The sequence below is a fragment of the Podarcis cretensis genome (assembly GCF_951804945.1).
Source record: "Podarcis cretensis genome assembly, chromosome: 3".
NCBI classification, from domain to species: domain Eukaryota; kingdom Metazoa; phylum Chordata; class Lepidosauria; order Squamata; family Lacertidae; genus Podarcis; species Podarcis cretensis.
The window spans coordinates 102,110,370-102,126,327 of record NC_137172.1 but is presented as its reverse complement, the minus strand read 5'-3'; the positions used below and the strand labels follow the sequence as shown (position 1 = coordinate 102,126,327).

Sequence of the window (15,958 nt, the reverse complement as noted above, 5' to 3'; positions counted from 1 at the left end):
TAGGCGAAAAAACCAAAAGGCTGGAAGTGCGCCAAATTGGAAAAATTCCTACCAGGCCCCTTGCGGCAACCAACCGGAGTCCATAGCAAGGTCATAGCTAGCTAAGCCTAAAGGGTGGGTGGGATGGGAAAAACCGCTCAGCTGGAAAGGGGAAAGAGGGCGGTCCCCGGGCGTGCCTGGTCTTAAATAGGCTAGGCCACGCCTCCCCAGTCCGCCGATTGGTGGGCAGGGTCGAAGGCATGCCCGGGGATTCCCTGGTTCTCGCGGGGGCAAAAGGCCAGCCCCCGCGTGTGTGGGAGGGGGTAGCCCGCAACCCCCTCTCCTCCCAAGCTCGGAAATGGCTTTATCAAAAATCCCACTCAAGGACCTTTTGGCTCAGTCTTACCTGACATGACTCAGGTTTAGGCAACTGTAATCGCAAGAAACAGAATGAATCTTCACTTTTCTCCCTTCACAGCAAAACCATTTGCAGGGAACCATACTCGAGCCTGTTTTCAATACAATAGGCTGAAGCTGTAACCTTTATGAGCAAATTATATTAGGAGTGAGACTGTGAAAGGCAAGCTGCTGTCTAACTGAAACAGATAATCTCAAGGAATACTGCAAGGAAAGTGAATTCCCCCTTTAATGGAGAATTCAGTTTTGCAAAAACCTAGCATTTGAACACTAACCACTGGTTTCACCTTGTAAAATCACCCCAGCTATTTCTGGGGGCAAATTGGTGCAAGTTCTCTCAATGCATCTTTAAAAAGAGTAGATGTTTATGAACAAACATCCTAGTGCTTTGACTACCTCCCACCTTCAATTATTTCTCCCCCTCTCTTTTTGTGCCCCATTTTTACTAACGCATGCCAAGGGGATATCTTGTTACCTTGTGCCAATAATGAAGTATAACGGTAAGATAAGCCCAATATAGGGCATGCCTATTTTGATAAAAAGGTAAAGGTAAAGGTACCCCTGCCCGTACGGGCCAGTCTTGACAGACTCTGGGGTTGTGCGCCCATCTCACTTAAGAGGCCAGGGGCCAGCGCTGTCCGGAGACACTTCCGGGTCACGTGGCCAGCGTGACATCGCTGCTCTGGCCAGAGCCAGAGCCAGAGCCAGAGCCGCACACGGAAACGCCGTTTACCTTCCCGCTGGTAAGCGGTCCCTATTTATCTACTTGCACCTGGAGGTGCTTTCGAACTGCTAGGTTGGCAGGCGCTGGGACCGAGCAGCGGAATTGCACCCCGCCGCAGGGATTCGAACCGCCGACCTTTCAATCGGCAAGCCCTAGGCGCTGAGGCTTTAACCCACAGCACCACAACTTCACCACAAACTAAACAACTGAAAAGCTTTGGTTTCCCAGGGTTTGTCCTGCTTCAGTTTAAAGGAGAAATCAAATTTATTTTATTTTGTTTTCCCTGTCTTCCCCACTTTTGACAGCTGTATCTTGTGGCAATCCTGGGACACCAGCCAATGGCAAGATAGTCTTCAATGACGGAATTTCATTTTCTAGCTCAGTCATTTATGCCTGTTGGGAAGGTTACAAGACTTCAGGACTAACTACGCGACACTGTACAGCCAACGGAACGTGGACTGGCTCTGCCCCAGACTGCACAGGTTGGGAACTGACGCCCTGTTAACAATATGCTTAAAGACTGAAAATAGATGTGCTATCCTTGTAGAAGGAAGAAAATTGTTTTCTTCAAAAAAGGAGGGCACAGTAGATTATACTCTTATTCATCTCCACATATGGAGCCTGGTCCTAAGTATGTTTGTTTGAAAGAAAATTCCATTGAGAATGAATCTTACTTCCAAGCAAGTTTGTTTAACTTCGCAACCATAGGTTACCTCACCCTTATATTTGCAGTCAGTAAAATACGCTGACATTCTGGGACATACTCCCAAGTAAACATGCGTAATATGATTGTGCTGTAAGGCTTATTTTTCTGCAAGCACGCCTATATGGCTGTCCTGCAGAGAAATTTCTTGGTCCTACCTGTAACGTTTTTGCAACAACACACATGAAAGTAAATTGAGTGAATTACCTTTTTGACTCAATACAGTATACATCTATGAATGCTTAAATCACATACCAATCAAAAATCTTCTTTGTTGGCACTGTTTCGTCTTTTATCATTAAGCAACATGGCTTCTGAGGAACAGCAGTTTTATAATCTGAGGAACAGCAGTTTTATAAAATTATCCTTTCCGTTATTTCAGTCTTTACTGGAAACAATCCAGATTTGGGATTTACAGTGTATGCCTGTGTAATGGGGGACGTGTTACCTACAGAGTAAATCAGAAAAATACATGCAGTAGAACTCCCAAAAAGTATAATAATGCAGGAAATGTGACTTAGAGTTTGTACAGGTGTGTTTGTGCAACATTTACATAGATTTGGGCAACAGGGGGCTTCTTCAGTTTGTGAGCACAACTTGTTTTTGAGGATCAGAACATCTCCTAATCCAGTAACATTTCTTCTACGCATGGTAGAAGCTATAGATGCACTGTTAGAAGCCCCTGATTATATTTGCACTTCAGGAGCACATGCCTCCACTTTGCCGTAGACATACACAGAAAAATGCATTTTTAAAACTTCATTGGTTTAGGAGTCACATTGAGGTTCGCCAAGGGCTTCCTGAATATAAATGTAAACTTGCATACAGATCCCTAGGTGATGTCTGTTGTTATATCTGTTTCTGCATGTGCGCTTATGCAAGATATAGTTTTATTATTTTTATATTTTAAAATAAAACTATGTTTCCTCTTTGTGTTCTAACCCTAGTGATCAGTTGTGGAGATCCAGGTGAATTATCAAATGGCATCCATTTTGGAAGGGATTTCACCTTTAATAAGACGGTCACCTATCAGTGCAACCCAGGGTACCTAATGGAACCTGTTGGTGCATCCATCATACGCTGTACGAAAGATGGCACCTGGAACCAGACTAAACCCATCTGCAAAGGTTTGGGCTTTAATTAGCTGACAAAAATTCAAGTTACAGTTTCTCAGCTTAACCGTTCTCAGAAAAAAAAGTAGAATAAAACAAGAGTTGTAGTCCAAAACATCTGGGTGGCACCATATTGACAAAGGCTTATAAAGACATCTTGTTGAGTTTTTACATTCCACCCCCGATAAAAATCTTTTCTTTTTTGTTTTCATTAGCTATCACATGTGGACCACCACCCCAAGTGGTGTATGGAAAAGTAGAAGGCTCCGATTTCCACTGGGGATCAAGTCTAAGTTACAGTTGTGCTGATGGGTATCACCTTTCCAATTCTGCTATCCTGTCATGTGAAGGTCGAGGAGAGTGGAGGGGAGAGATCCCACAGTGCCTGCGTAAGTTTACTAAGATTAAATTGTTGACAAAATAAAAATCATGGTGCAATAGTCATGTTTGGGAGAACTATGAGATGCTGTCATGTAGGACCAGAAACTGAATGTTCTGGGCTGGGGGAAAACACAGCCAGATAGACAGAGTATAATTAAAATGATGATGATGTCGTCGTCATCATCATCATCATATGTTGTATGGGGGATCAAGATTAGCTGTAGGGTGGCAGCACCCATGCTGCTTTGCACAACAACCAGGCACTGGAAATACAAGCAGTACTTGTGCTTCTGAAATGCCACAATAAGTAATGTAATATTGAAAATAGTGACATGCATTTTTTTGCCTGTGACAGCATTGCTCATAGCTTTTCCTTTCTTTTAAATTCTGAATCTCCCAAGTGCTTACTCCTATGGAAAATTAAAACATTTCTTGATAGAGCATCCATTTGCTGTCTTATTGTTGTTTCATTGTTTATGACTTAATAGCTAGTTTGTAATTGTGTTTACAGACGTATAACCCTTGACCATTGCTTTAAATGTGACTAGGCTTGGAGGTAGTCCTTGAGCAATGAATTTTTAGCACATTCTTAAAGTGCATAGAGCATGAGCAAGTAACACAGGTATGGTGCCTTCAAAAAACAAGAACTTCTGAACACATATTGGTCCATGTTCTGAAAAGATACTCTTGGAAACACGGAACCAAGAAGACTTTCTTTCTTTCTTTCTTCCATCCATTTATATTCCACTTTTCTTCTGTCATGGAACCAAGGTGGCATATTCCTGGTATACATATGGTCATTCATCGAAGCACTGATTGGACCCAGACCTGCATAGCTTCCAACTAGGTGGTGACCTCATGCACCTTCAGACAATATCAAGCCTGCAAAGACTGAAAAACTAAACATTTGAAAATGATTTTAAAAAAAAAAATTGCATGAAACTACTCAGTGGCAAAAAAATTGATAATTTAGAGAAGGAGAACAAGTAGCCAAGGAAAGGCCTTGTCATTGATCTGGGATAATTTGATACTCCTGACTTGGCCAACTCGTCTTGACTTTTCCTTATTCTGTTTCGAATTCTTATGAGGAAAACGCTTATTGCCGAAGGATACTTAGATGAAGAAGAAGGGTAGTTTGAGTATAATTCAGCTACAAAATTAGAAGGGAAAAAAGTACCAGCTCACTTGTAGTTTCATATTTCATAATATGCCCCATGAAATGTCCTCCCACAAGAATGGCTTCCTGTATTCCATATGCACGCATTATATGCAACTGGCACCCTTCTCATTGTTCCTGTTCCCCACCAAATCTGCCCCTTCTTAGGCTCTGTGTGCTCCTTACTAGGTAAAGGTAAAGGACCCCTAGACAGTTAAGTCCAGTCAAATGTGACTATGGGGTTGCGGCGCTCATCTTGCTTTCAGGCCAAGGGAGCTGGAGCCCTTTCTCAATACTGTCCTCTCAACACTAGGTACCTCATCTGTAAATTAGGCATCTCAGTTAATGTTACTTTTGTGGGGTGTTTAATGGCACATCAGGGCATTCAATACTTGCAAACAAATGATGATAGCAATAAATTAGCATTCAAAAATCGATGTAAATTGGATAAGCAGTGTGGTGCCTGCTAACTTGTACACACACACACACACACACACACACACCCACCCAAAAAAACTTCACTATGCATATGCTATACATAGTTTTAAAGCCTTTTATTGAACATGTTCCCTTTTTCTATAATAGCTGTCTTTTGTGGAGAGCCTGGTACACCAGCCGAAGGGCGACTCAGTGGCAAAAGTTTCACCTACAGATCTGAAGTATCTTTTCAGTGCAGACCACCTTTGATACTAATAGGATCTTCAAGGAGAATATGCCAAGCAGATGGCAGTTGGAGTGGAATTCAGCCAACATGCATTGGTAATTGCTACAATTATTTATTTGTGCTGTGCCTAAGCGCCGCTTCACACATGTTTCCTACTCTGTTGAAGATAAACTAAAATGAGAGAAGCTGCTGTGCATGGGATAAATTTAAGGCTTAATCCCGGCATAGGCAAACTTGGCCCTCCAGATGTTTTTGGCCTACAACTCCCATGATCCCTAGTTAGCAGGACCAGTGGTCAGGGATGATGGGAAAGCCTATCCTCTTCCCAGAGGGGGAGGTGTTGTGAGCAGGAATCGCTTCCCGCTTCCGCAGGAGGGGTGTGGCCAGGGCCCCTGCGTCATTGGAGTCCTGGGCCCGTGTCACACACTCCAGCCAGCCGGGCTGGTGGGCGTGGTTTGGCCCGCCCTTTTAGGCTTTGCCTCAGCACTTGACCTTGCTATGGACCTCGGTTGGTTGCCCAAGGGGCCTGCTAGGAATTTTTTCCACTTGGCGGATTGGCTCTAGCCACCTGGTTTTTTGCCTACCTCATAGCAAATCATCACAACTTTGTAAGGTTTGGCAGTTAGGCATTGCTTAGGCAACTGTGAAATTTGCCCTCAACCCCACCCTGCACTCATGCAGTAGACTGTGTGGGAGTTGGGACTTCCATTGGCTAACATTAATTGTTGCACGGGGAGGCAAGTGCCATAGAGATTGCTCGTGGGGAGGGAAAATTTAAAACTTGCCCCGTTACATGCTGTGATCTTGAGGGAACTGCACCCTGACTTTCCCCAATATTTCAAATTGCACACAATGGGATTGCTACTTATGTGTTTAACATCATGTGCAGTTTGAATGTGTAAAAAGGTCACCATAAGTTTCTAAAAGACATATGTTCTTAATGTTGCATTTATAAATTCACCTCCCCGGTAGTCTGCTGGAAATAAAATCTCTCTGTGTGCGTGTGTGTATTCCAGTGAAGTGTGAGCAGACCTCCAGTCATCAGCCAAGTTTCCCCACTCTCCTCCTCACATCTTCCCTGCTTGTAACCACCCCCCAATCCACTCTTGAAAATTTAAGACTGATGGAATGATATGGGATGATAGATAATCAGTGGAATGCAGGTGGTCGTGAACAGAAGTTTATTTTCATCACCTGTGGATCCAAACCGTGTGTGTTCTTTCATATAATTTTTGTTACGAAGCAGGCCCAAGTGAATTTGATGCCATTTGAGCATCAAAGGTCCTATTTTTTTTAATCAGGAAAAAGCTTTGTGTTCATAAAGATTTGCTGAAGCTTAGAAAATGGCATATAAATCTGCAGTTTATAAGATCAAATGCATCCGATCCGTTGAGATTCTTAGTGCAGACTTTCCACATTTTGAAGAATCAGGGCAACATGATTCAAATGCAAATTACCTGTACAGTCATACCTCAGGTAACAGATGCTTCAGGTGGCGCATTTTTGGGTTGTGCCCCGCGCCAAACCTGGAAGTACCGGAACAGGTTACTTCCAGGTTTCGGCACATGTTCAGAAGCACTAAATCGCACTTTGCGCATGTGCAGAAGCGCCGAATCGCAACCTGTGTGTGCGCAGACTCAGCGCTGTGTGTTGCGAACATGCCTCCCGCACGGATCACGTTCGCAGCCCAAGCATCCACTGTATACCTTATTGATGTCAGGATTCACCCCAGTGGGGATGCATGGGATTTTTGTGGGAGGTTTTTGCTTTGCTGCAGCCATATCAATTGCCTTCATATTTAAAAATCAAGTGCTTCCTAGGCAGACAGAAGGAATAATTCTAATTAAGATCAGCTTAAGGAATTGTTCTAATGCATTGTCCAATAAGCTGCCTGACACAAAACCACAGAATGGGACTCATTGTGCAATTATTTAGTTGAATCTAGCCCCCTGTTTTATTTTCCATTTACTTTTTCCTTACTCCAGATTCCTTGATTCATTCAGCATTTATGCTAGGATAACTTTTATAATTTCCTTTCTGGGACAATATATTCTCTTTTGGGGACTGTGCTCAGTTCTCACATTGCTTACTCCTTTTTCCCCTCCCCTCCCAAACAGCCCCTTGTATCCGAGAGCATAGAATTTTGCTTTCAGGCATTTTTCATCCATCGTTTTTCTTCATCTCTGTAATTTCCCAGGCTGGGAATTTCTCAGCCTCCCGCATCTTCTCTTGTCTGCCCACCTGGCAAGGGTAAAAGTCAGTCAGCTTTCACAATAAGACAGAGCAATTCCACTGCCTTCTCCATCTCACAAATAATGCCGCATTAATGACAAGTAACTCAGTCCTGTACAGTTAGGTGACCTTGTCCCTACGGGTAGAGTTTGATTTTTATGTTGGTGGTGCTAAACTGATCCAGTGCTCTCGGGTTAAAGGAAATCCTGGGGATGGAGCACCATCCATTTAAAGTAATAATTCCACTCTGCAACTGATCTTTTCCCCTTTTGAAATAGTTTTGTGCGGTTAAAAGAATCTTATTTTTCTTCCTCTCCACCTGAGCAGCTGCAACCCTTAAGGCTGCTTTAGCAGCCCTGTTAATCTCCTGTAGAGCTCTTAACTTCACTAGCACATCACTGAGACCATAAAGGTTTTTAAAAAGAAAGGGAAACAGTATTAACACTTCATGGTTTCATTTGATGTTTAGAGAGTTAATGAGTATCTTGTATTAAAGTAGCACAGCCAAAGCCAGTGAGGGAGTCCACCAAGGGAACCAGCTTGCAAGTCACTCTGTGGCAACTGAAAGAAGAGGCAGAGTTCCCTTCTTTTCGTTTAAGCACCAGGACGCAAGGGTGGGCAGAAGGATTGGCCCTAGTGTGGACATTTGATGCTCGCATGGAGCCGACACAGGTTTTCCCTACCTCAGCCTTCAACGTCACTTCCTGGTGCTTGAAACCTTTCCACTACAGTTGCCTGCTGAGGCCACTGGCAATTTGCTAAAGCTTGCCTTCAGTGGCTGCTGGAAGCACACCAGCCAGTTACTAGTAGTTAAAAAAGAAAGCAACTTTTCAATAGGTGGAATTATTGCCTGTAGAGCTTTGCTGGGGACACCATTCTGGAGGAGCCCACAAGATGGTACAGTTCAGGATTATTATTTTTTACACCGCATCGTATTTCTGTATGTGTGTGTAATTTGCTTTTAGTAGGCAGCACCGTACCACAAAACCATGTTTGAACATTTATCATCCCAGGGACATGGGATGCTGAGGTAGTAAATCCAATTTTGAATTTCATAATCTGAGCCGAGATGTTTTTAGAGTAACAATGATCCTTTGTAAACAACACTTCCCCAAAGGTGACACTGTCTAATTTTTCCTTGCTACTTTTATTCAGCCACTGCAGCTGTAAGTCAGTTCCTACACACACACTAGATTTTTTTTTTCCCTTTGGTGGAATATTGTTTCATTTTCCCATTAGCAGATGCACAGTCAAACTGCTGATGAGGTTAAAAGTCCCTTGATTGCTCAAGTACACTTTTTTATATATAAGTCATGTGTTACGCTCTAATCTGTCTGAGTTCTGAAGCCTGTAAGATTTGCTTTGTAAATAAGTCTATTATATATTCCACTGACAACATGATTAAAGTGGCTGCCTAGGATTGAAATTTAAAATCCGGCTAGAAATAGGAAGTAGCAGATCCTATTTTTTTTCTGGATTATAAGGTTACAAATACTGTGCATTGGAAATTACTACAACTTAGCAAAATGCCTATCATTATGGTGGACATTGTGCATGACAGGCTTGAGTACGGCAAGGAGACTTGCGTTCCCTTACACACAAAAACACTATGCAAGGAGTGGACTCCCACTGTCCTAAGTTTAGCACTTTGCCATTCACTCCTAAAGAGAAAAGGTAACCCTTTACAGAAAATCAAGTGATACCTCCAGAACTACATTTCAATGGGGCCAAAAACTTTGTTCCCTTTTGTGTTGTATATTGTAGAATGTACGTTTTCTTTTTACTGATCGTATGTTAGGTGCTCTGGGAGACTTAAATAACGTATTCCTGCATAACAGTCTCCTTATGAATTCCCTACTCACTTCTGTTTTCAATTGCAGATCCTGCTCACAACAGTTGCCCGGATCCTGGTACACCCCATTATGGAATACAGAATAGTTCTAGAGGCTATGAGGTAATTTTTTTGGTGCTGTTACATTTAGAGTACCTGTTTGCACATGGTGCTTTAGGAGCATCGATCTTGGTCTGCTAGAAACCTAGGGTTTTGTGCCGAGTTTTTTCCAGCTTTTAAAAGCCCATGCATTTTAAAATGTCTTCTTCCAGCATTTTCAAGAGAACCTTCCTGTTGATTTCACTGAACAGCTTTAAACATTGAAACCTTCTCACAATGATTATAACATAAGCATTTTTAAGTAAAAGGGGGGGAAGATACCCAGTGTTTATTTAAGCAATAAGAATAATATGAGCATGGTCAGAATGGCTGGTGCTCAATTAACATTTTTGATCTTTTTTTTGGGGGGGGGGGCAACAGATAGTTTGTCAAGTGATTTCATTTAATTGGTGAATTGTGATGAATCTCCAGCACAAATACTGAAACGGAAATTATCATGCATATTGGTCAATGTACTGCTTGATTGTGTGCTCTCCATATAATCTCTCAATTAGGCACAAGGCAGTAACCTGAGGGTCTGTCTTGAGAGCAACTGACAAATAGTTTCAAAAGTACATAAACACCACAGCTGACTTAACATTTTGCATATTTATGACTGTTTCAAGTGAAATTCTACCACAGTGTGAACCGTAAAGGTCAGTAAGAAGTCAGTAAGTCAACGTGTCTGTTGTAGAGGTTTGACTCCAATTTCCTCATCCTTTGCAAAACCATAACCAGTCCTTAAATGATAAAGATTGGGCAATTATCTATCTTCTCCTCTTACCCCATTTTTCTGCTGAGTGAAATGGTTTGCTGTATTATTTTCTTACTAGTGCAAAACTGAATATTGAATGCACAAACTCACATATACAGTTACTGGTCAATTGAAAACGACATGTTTGCAACTTTGACTGTTGGGTGATTTACCATGGGCTCTATCTATATGGGGAAAGGACAACTTTCTCTGCCAGGGTTTCTTCTCCTGAGTCAATCAGTCTTGAAGGAAAGCTTTCTAACTCTTTCACATAAATTAGTTAAAGCTATAGTTGGAGAGTAGGATAAGCTGACATACTTAGCAGCCCTTAAAGCAAAAAAGTAGAATTTATCTTTTAAAACAAAACAAAAAGAATATTCACATTGAGGAATATAGTCATCGTGTTTGTCACACATGTCAGTTCACGGAGGACCGAGCTGTTTTCACGAAACACAGACAAAATGGGGAGAGAGGTAATGTGTGCCAAGCATTTGGTGTTCTTCTCCATGGAAACTCACTGTATTCATTGACTTGATTGGAAAAGGAAAAGAAGGGAAATGTCCAAAATGTTATTTCGTGTTGTGGCAAAGAGATGAATATTATGTGTTCTATTGTTATTTCTCCTTTTAAATTTTCTTTTTAATTCTTTAGGTTGGGAGCAGAGTCTTTTTCAGATGTAGGAAGGGTTATCACGTGCAGGGGTCAACTACACGCACTTGTCTTGCAAATCTGACTTGGAGTGGCATACAGCCCGAATGCATTTGTAAGTAACAAATGTTAACTACTTCAGTTATGTATCTTTTTTAAAGAAAATGTTGATGATGATGATGATGATGATGATGAAGAAGAAGAAGAAACAGGATGGTAAAATAAAAACTTCACTTTCAATACCTGACACAAGGTTACTACCCAGAAGCAATATTTGCTTGGTGATCCAGGCAACTGTGGAGCATTCTAGCTCAGGGCTTGTGTACATGTTGCATTTGCTAACATGTACATGTCCTCTTATGTGACGGGAGATTTCTGGACCAGTGAGAGCTGGACCATAAAGAAGGCTGATTGCTGCAGAATCGATGCTTTTGAGTTATGGTGCTGGAGGAGACTCTTGAAAGTCCCATGGACTGCAAGAAGATCAAACCTATCCATTCTTAAGGAAATCAGCCCTGAGTGCTCACTGGAAGGACAGATCATGAAGCTGAGGCTCCAATACTTTGGCCACCTCATGAGAAGAGAAGACTCCCTGGAAAAGACCCTGATGCTGGGAAAGATGGAGGGCACAAGGAGAAGGGGATGACAGAGGACGAGATGGTTGGACAGTGTTCTTGAAGCTATGAACATGTTTGATCAAGCTGCGGGAGGCAGTGGAAGACAGGAGTGCCTGGCGTGCTCTGGTCCATGGGGTCACGAAGAGTCGGACATGACTAAACAACTAAACAACAACAACTATGCCATAATTATCATATACCCTTAGATGTGTGGAAGTGGGAAGGAAGTCTTGTTTTAGATAAGGACTGGGTTCTTCAAAAATTACACTCAGTTGCTTTTCTTCCTGGATTTTGGAGTTCTGAATTACCCACACTTGTTTCTGAAGTGCAACCAATACATTAGGAATTCTTAATTTCTCTCTTTCTTTCTCTCTCTCTCTCTCTGTGTGTGTGTAAACACACCACAGAGAAACAATTTTAATAAGACAGGTGCATGCATTTCTTTCCTTAGTTTAGTTTTCTCATGATTTCCTGTCCCCCATTAACAAAACATAGCTGCACATGGAAAAAGCATTGCAAAAATGCAGTAATGTGATTGCATGTACAATTGCAATCTGGCTTTTTCTTCCAGTATTGCTTCCCCCCTGTCATTCTGTTCCATTCCAAGAAATTCAGTGCTGATGTGACTGTGGCTCTTGGCCTCAGAAAGGGGCATCCTCCATTCCTAGCCCTATAGTCAAAGTGTGATTAAGTGTCAGGCAGATGTCCCAGGCTCTGCATGAAATGCTTGAAGATTAATATATTTAGATTTTTTTATGACAGCTAGAAGACAAAAAAGAAGACATCAGAGAGCATATTCAGTAAAGTACATTGATGTGAAGCAAGACTGACCTTAGGTTCTTATCTTATTTCAAATTAACTTTGAGATGCTGTGAATGAGCAGAGCACAAAGAAGAAGAGAAGTATACTTACAGTGGCTTGTACAACCAGTGTAGCATAGTAAAAATCTTTCTGTGGAACCTTTATTTTGCAGAGGTTTATAATGAATTTATTTAGCACAGAAATCACTGTGTAATTTTCAAGGTTCTTTGAGTCACTGAAATGGAAGTGAAGCAGACAGCTCAGTAATTCATAGTACTGATCACAGCCTAATTTGCAATGACGTGTGGTTTAGCTTTCCTTTTCTTTTTCTCTGTTACCTTCCTAATAATCTTCCATGTGTGGGGAAAGAAGGTGTTCTGAATACCTTCGAGCCCAACTTATTTTACATTTCTCACTCACATTACTTCTTTGTCAAAAACATGTTCAGCTGCAACACAGAAACAGCATGCCAAGCTATTCATAACATGGAAGTTGACTACATTTTTCCTTACAGTAACAACACGTTCATTGCATTTTTCTGGATTTAGATATATACTTTGCTGATATATATATATTTTTCAAACTTTCAGCTCATGCTTGCAGGCAGCCAGAGACACCCGCAAATGTGGATGTGAAAGCAATTGATCTGCCTACCTTAGGCTACACTTTGGTGTATACATGTCAGCCAGGATTTTTCCTTGCCGGTGGATCAGAACACCGAACATGTAAGCCAGATATGAAATGGACAGGAAAGTCACCAGTTTGTAAAAGTAAGTTACTGATGAAAATAATGGTTCAATTATTTTCTACTTTCTAACAAGTCCAAGCTCACGCATAATAATAAAAAACATGCGCTGTAGTGTGAATCAGGCCTGCTATGTTTCAAAATACTGCATTAGTATCCCTTTCCTATGTATAAAACGATAAAAGTAGCAATGAACCTGTGAGAGTGATGTGCCATTTTCAAGACTGAAGAGTGTACATGTTTCTTCTTTGCCCCACAAGTCATGTGTGTAGGTGTTCAGCTTCTTGAATGGGCTGGGCTACCTTTCGGGAAACTCTGGCAAGCAGTTACAAGAGTTGTTGAGAGCCTATCAGGCTGATGGGGCTGCTTAAAGCCTGTGACTGTATATGCACTTAGCTGGGGACCTTATTCCCTTCTCTTGGGGGGGGGATAGGAACAGATGGACCAGTGGCCAGCAAACCAGGAGCAGCCCAGCAGCTCACATTGCCAGTCCCCTCCACTGACCCTCTGCCCAAATTTGGGAGTCTCACCTCACCTCAGGGCTTTGCCAACCCTGGAACCCTTACCTGCAGTGTCTCCAGGAATGCACCCATGGAAGACACAGCTTGTAAAGCTCATAGTACTGGCAATGCAGATTTACTTCTTCCCCTGCATGAGCTGCAGTATCTCCTTATGTTACTTTAGCAGAACATCTGCAGTAGCTGACCATGCTGAAATTGTATGTTCTTGTAATCACGATGCTAAGATGGAGACAATTTCCAGGTGTCTTTCATACACAAAAATAGATACACTGTGTGTCCCTGCTTTAACTAGCCTCATGGCTTCCAATGCGCCAGTCATATGCCCTGAACTGCTCTGAACCTAAGAGTTCCTTGGAGGAGTTGCAGGCTCGCCACTGGAGCAGCAGTCCTGTGCTACAGGCACAAAACACATAGAGGCACCTTGGTGATATCCAGTAGCCACTTCTCAACTTCAACCAACTTCTCTTCTTTTTGTCACTCTTGGACATTAATCTCAGATCCCTAAAGGCTGGGGTTTTTTAAGTCTCCAGAGAATTGTTTTGTCCCTGACCTAGTCCATGGGGCATTGCTCACTGAAGCTCCCAAACAAACCAATCTTCATTGACTTCATTGTGTATAGAACTTTTCAGTTAAAAGCACTATTAGAAAAATTGAAGGGGGCTTTACAACTGTACAAGTGGAAATGCAACCCAAGATACAGATTTGCCATACCTTTACTTGAAAGGAGTCTGCCTGCAGCAGACAAGAATCTTGCTTGAGCTTGGGCAGGGATTTGTTCCAAGTTTCTAACGGAAAATATTTGTTGTTTTGTGCAATATGTATCTACGTGTTTTCTCCTTCCAATCATTATGATGTGGGTGGTGAGAGCATTTCTCTCCATGCAACTGGTGGCATATTGATTTTATTATTATTATTTAAAAAAAGGCTGAAAGGCTGCAGTGATTTCTGATTGAATTACCTCATGTCCCCTGACCCTTCCAGTGGATTAAATATGGCGTAACCACTACTCTTTAGTCCTTTATCATCAATAGTAGACAAAGGCCATGTAAAACAAGCAGATATTGGGACAAAGTTTCATACAATTGCATGTGATGTTTATTTTGCCCTCAGCTTTCTGTGTTTTTATCTTCCAAAATCATTTGTGCTTCACAGTGTTTCTGATTCAGGGTTCAGTTGGAGGTTAAACATGGCATCTTGGCACCTGCTGTATCTCTTGAAGGGTAGCCTCTTATGAGTCAGTGTGTGCTTATATTTCTTCAGGAATTTCTCATAATGCAACAAATGTGTGTTGCCTCGTATTTGTGCAGCAGTCTTAAAAATGGGACTTGCCCTTAGAAATGAGGAGAAGCTGAACTCTATATGATTTAGCCTCCCTGTGGCATGATATAGCCTGACTTGTCTCTCAGACTTGGTTGGAGGAAGGTCTCCACAACTCTTGACACTACTTGCTATAGTTTCCTGTCAGGTCAGATGGACACTCTGCGTGACCATCTTATGAATTACATGGTGTTTCCCCACCCTCTCAAGGAAGAATGACAAGTAAGTAGCACTCTCCTATATATCAAACATAGCTAGGTTGGGCTTGAATGGGGTGGGGGGTGTTGTAACTAAGCTTCCCTTAATCTCAGTCTATGTCACAGTCTTACAGTTTTTCATGTGTTGTCTTTTAGTGTTTAATGTATATATAGTACTAAAGATGTCAAATTATGAAATGATTGATGAGTCCTGCAAGAATACTGGATCAAATAAATATGTATTTTTTTGTTTTTCATTTATATGAAAAACAATGTTTTTGTATAAATCTACATGTTTCTTTTATAAACAATCTACATGTCTCATTTTAGTAAGAATTAGCAGCACAACAAAAAGATAGATTTTGTGACACCCTGGTCAAAATTTGCCCATGGGTCTTCAACCCTGTAACATTATCTAATTCAACTTGTTTGAGAATGAGCTCTGCTCCTTGCCATTTAACAATGTGCCTAAAACCAACCTGAACAAAAGCCCCTATAAGATTTAATTTCTCAGACAGCATTCTTACACAGCAGATATATCAATAAATTAATAGATTCTGATGGAACAATCTGAGATGCATTTCAGAATTCAAGCTTTCTGCTGAACAATCCTAAAACAATTAGGCAAACTATGGGTGTCACAAGTATCAAAGGCAGCAGGTGTCTGTGTTATTTCTGGAGAGAAGGATGAAAGTCTAGGATCTGCCTAGGGAACAGAATCAGGCTTGCAGATCTGCCTGCTTCCCTCTATTGAACTGCCCCTTGCCCCTCTCCATTCTAGTCTTGGGCTGGAATCTGCAACAACTTAGTAGGGTGTAAGCCCAATTGGGTACAATGGGACCTACTTCAGAGTGATTATGCCTAGGATTGTGTTATTAGTAGATTAGTGGCAACGTCACCCCAATACCTGGTGGCCATGTATGCATTGCAGTGCACACTTAAGTACCACTCTGTAATATAGCACACATGCCAAAGATTTATCCACCACAGCTGGCATGTATTATGAAGCGTTGTCATTGTCTTGGCAGTTCCTGGGGAATTATACAATTAGTTCAGTATA

General features: G+C 41.7%; 1 protein-coding gene across 4 annotated transcripts in view; it reads left to right on the top strand.

Annotated features, from left to right (window-relative positions):
• Positions 1 to 15,958, top strand: part of CSMD1 (CUB and Sushi multiple domains 1) — a 991,444-nt gene that overhangs the window by 950,702 nt on the left and 24,784 nt on the right. For all 4 annotated transcript variants that reach the window (XM_079969603.1, XM_079969602.1, XM_079969604.1 and 1 more), the window contains 7 exons: positions 1,426 to 1,602; positions 2,771 to 2,950; positions 3,151 to 3,324; positions 5,058 to 5,231; positions 9,249 to 9,322; positions 10,704 to 10,815; positions 12,709 to 12,888. In XM_079969603.1, the coding sequence (XP_079825729.1) occupies positions 1,426 to 1,602; positions 2,771 to 2,950; positions 3,151 to 3,324; positions 5,058 to 5,231; positions 9,249 to 9,322; positions 10,704 to 10,815; positions 12,709 to 12,888 (1,071 nt within the window). The remainder of the gene's footprint in view (positions 1 to 1,425; positions 1,603 to 2,770; positions 2,951 to 3,150; positions 3,325 to 5,057; positions 5,232 to 9,248; positions 9,323 to 10,703; positions 10,816 to 12,708; positions 12,889 to 15,958) is intronic.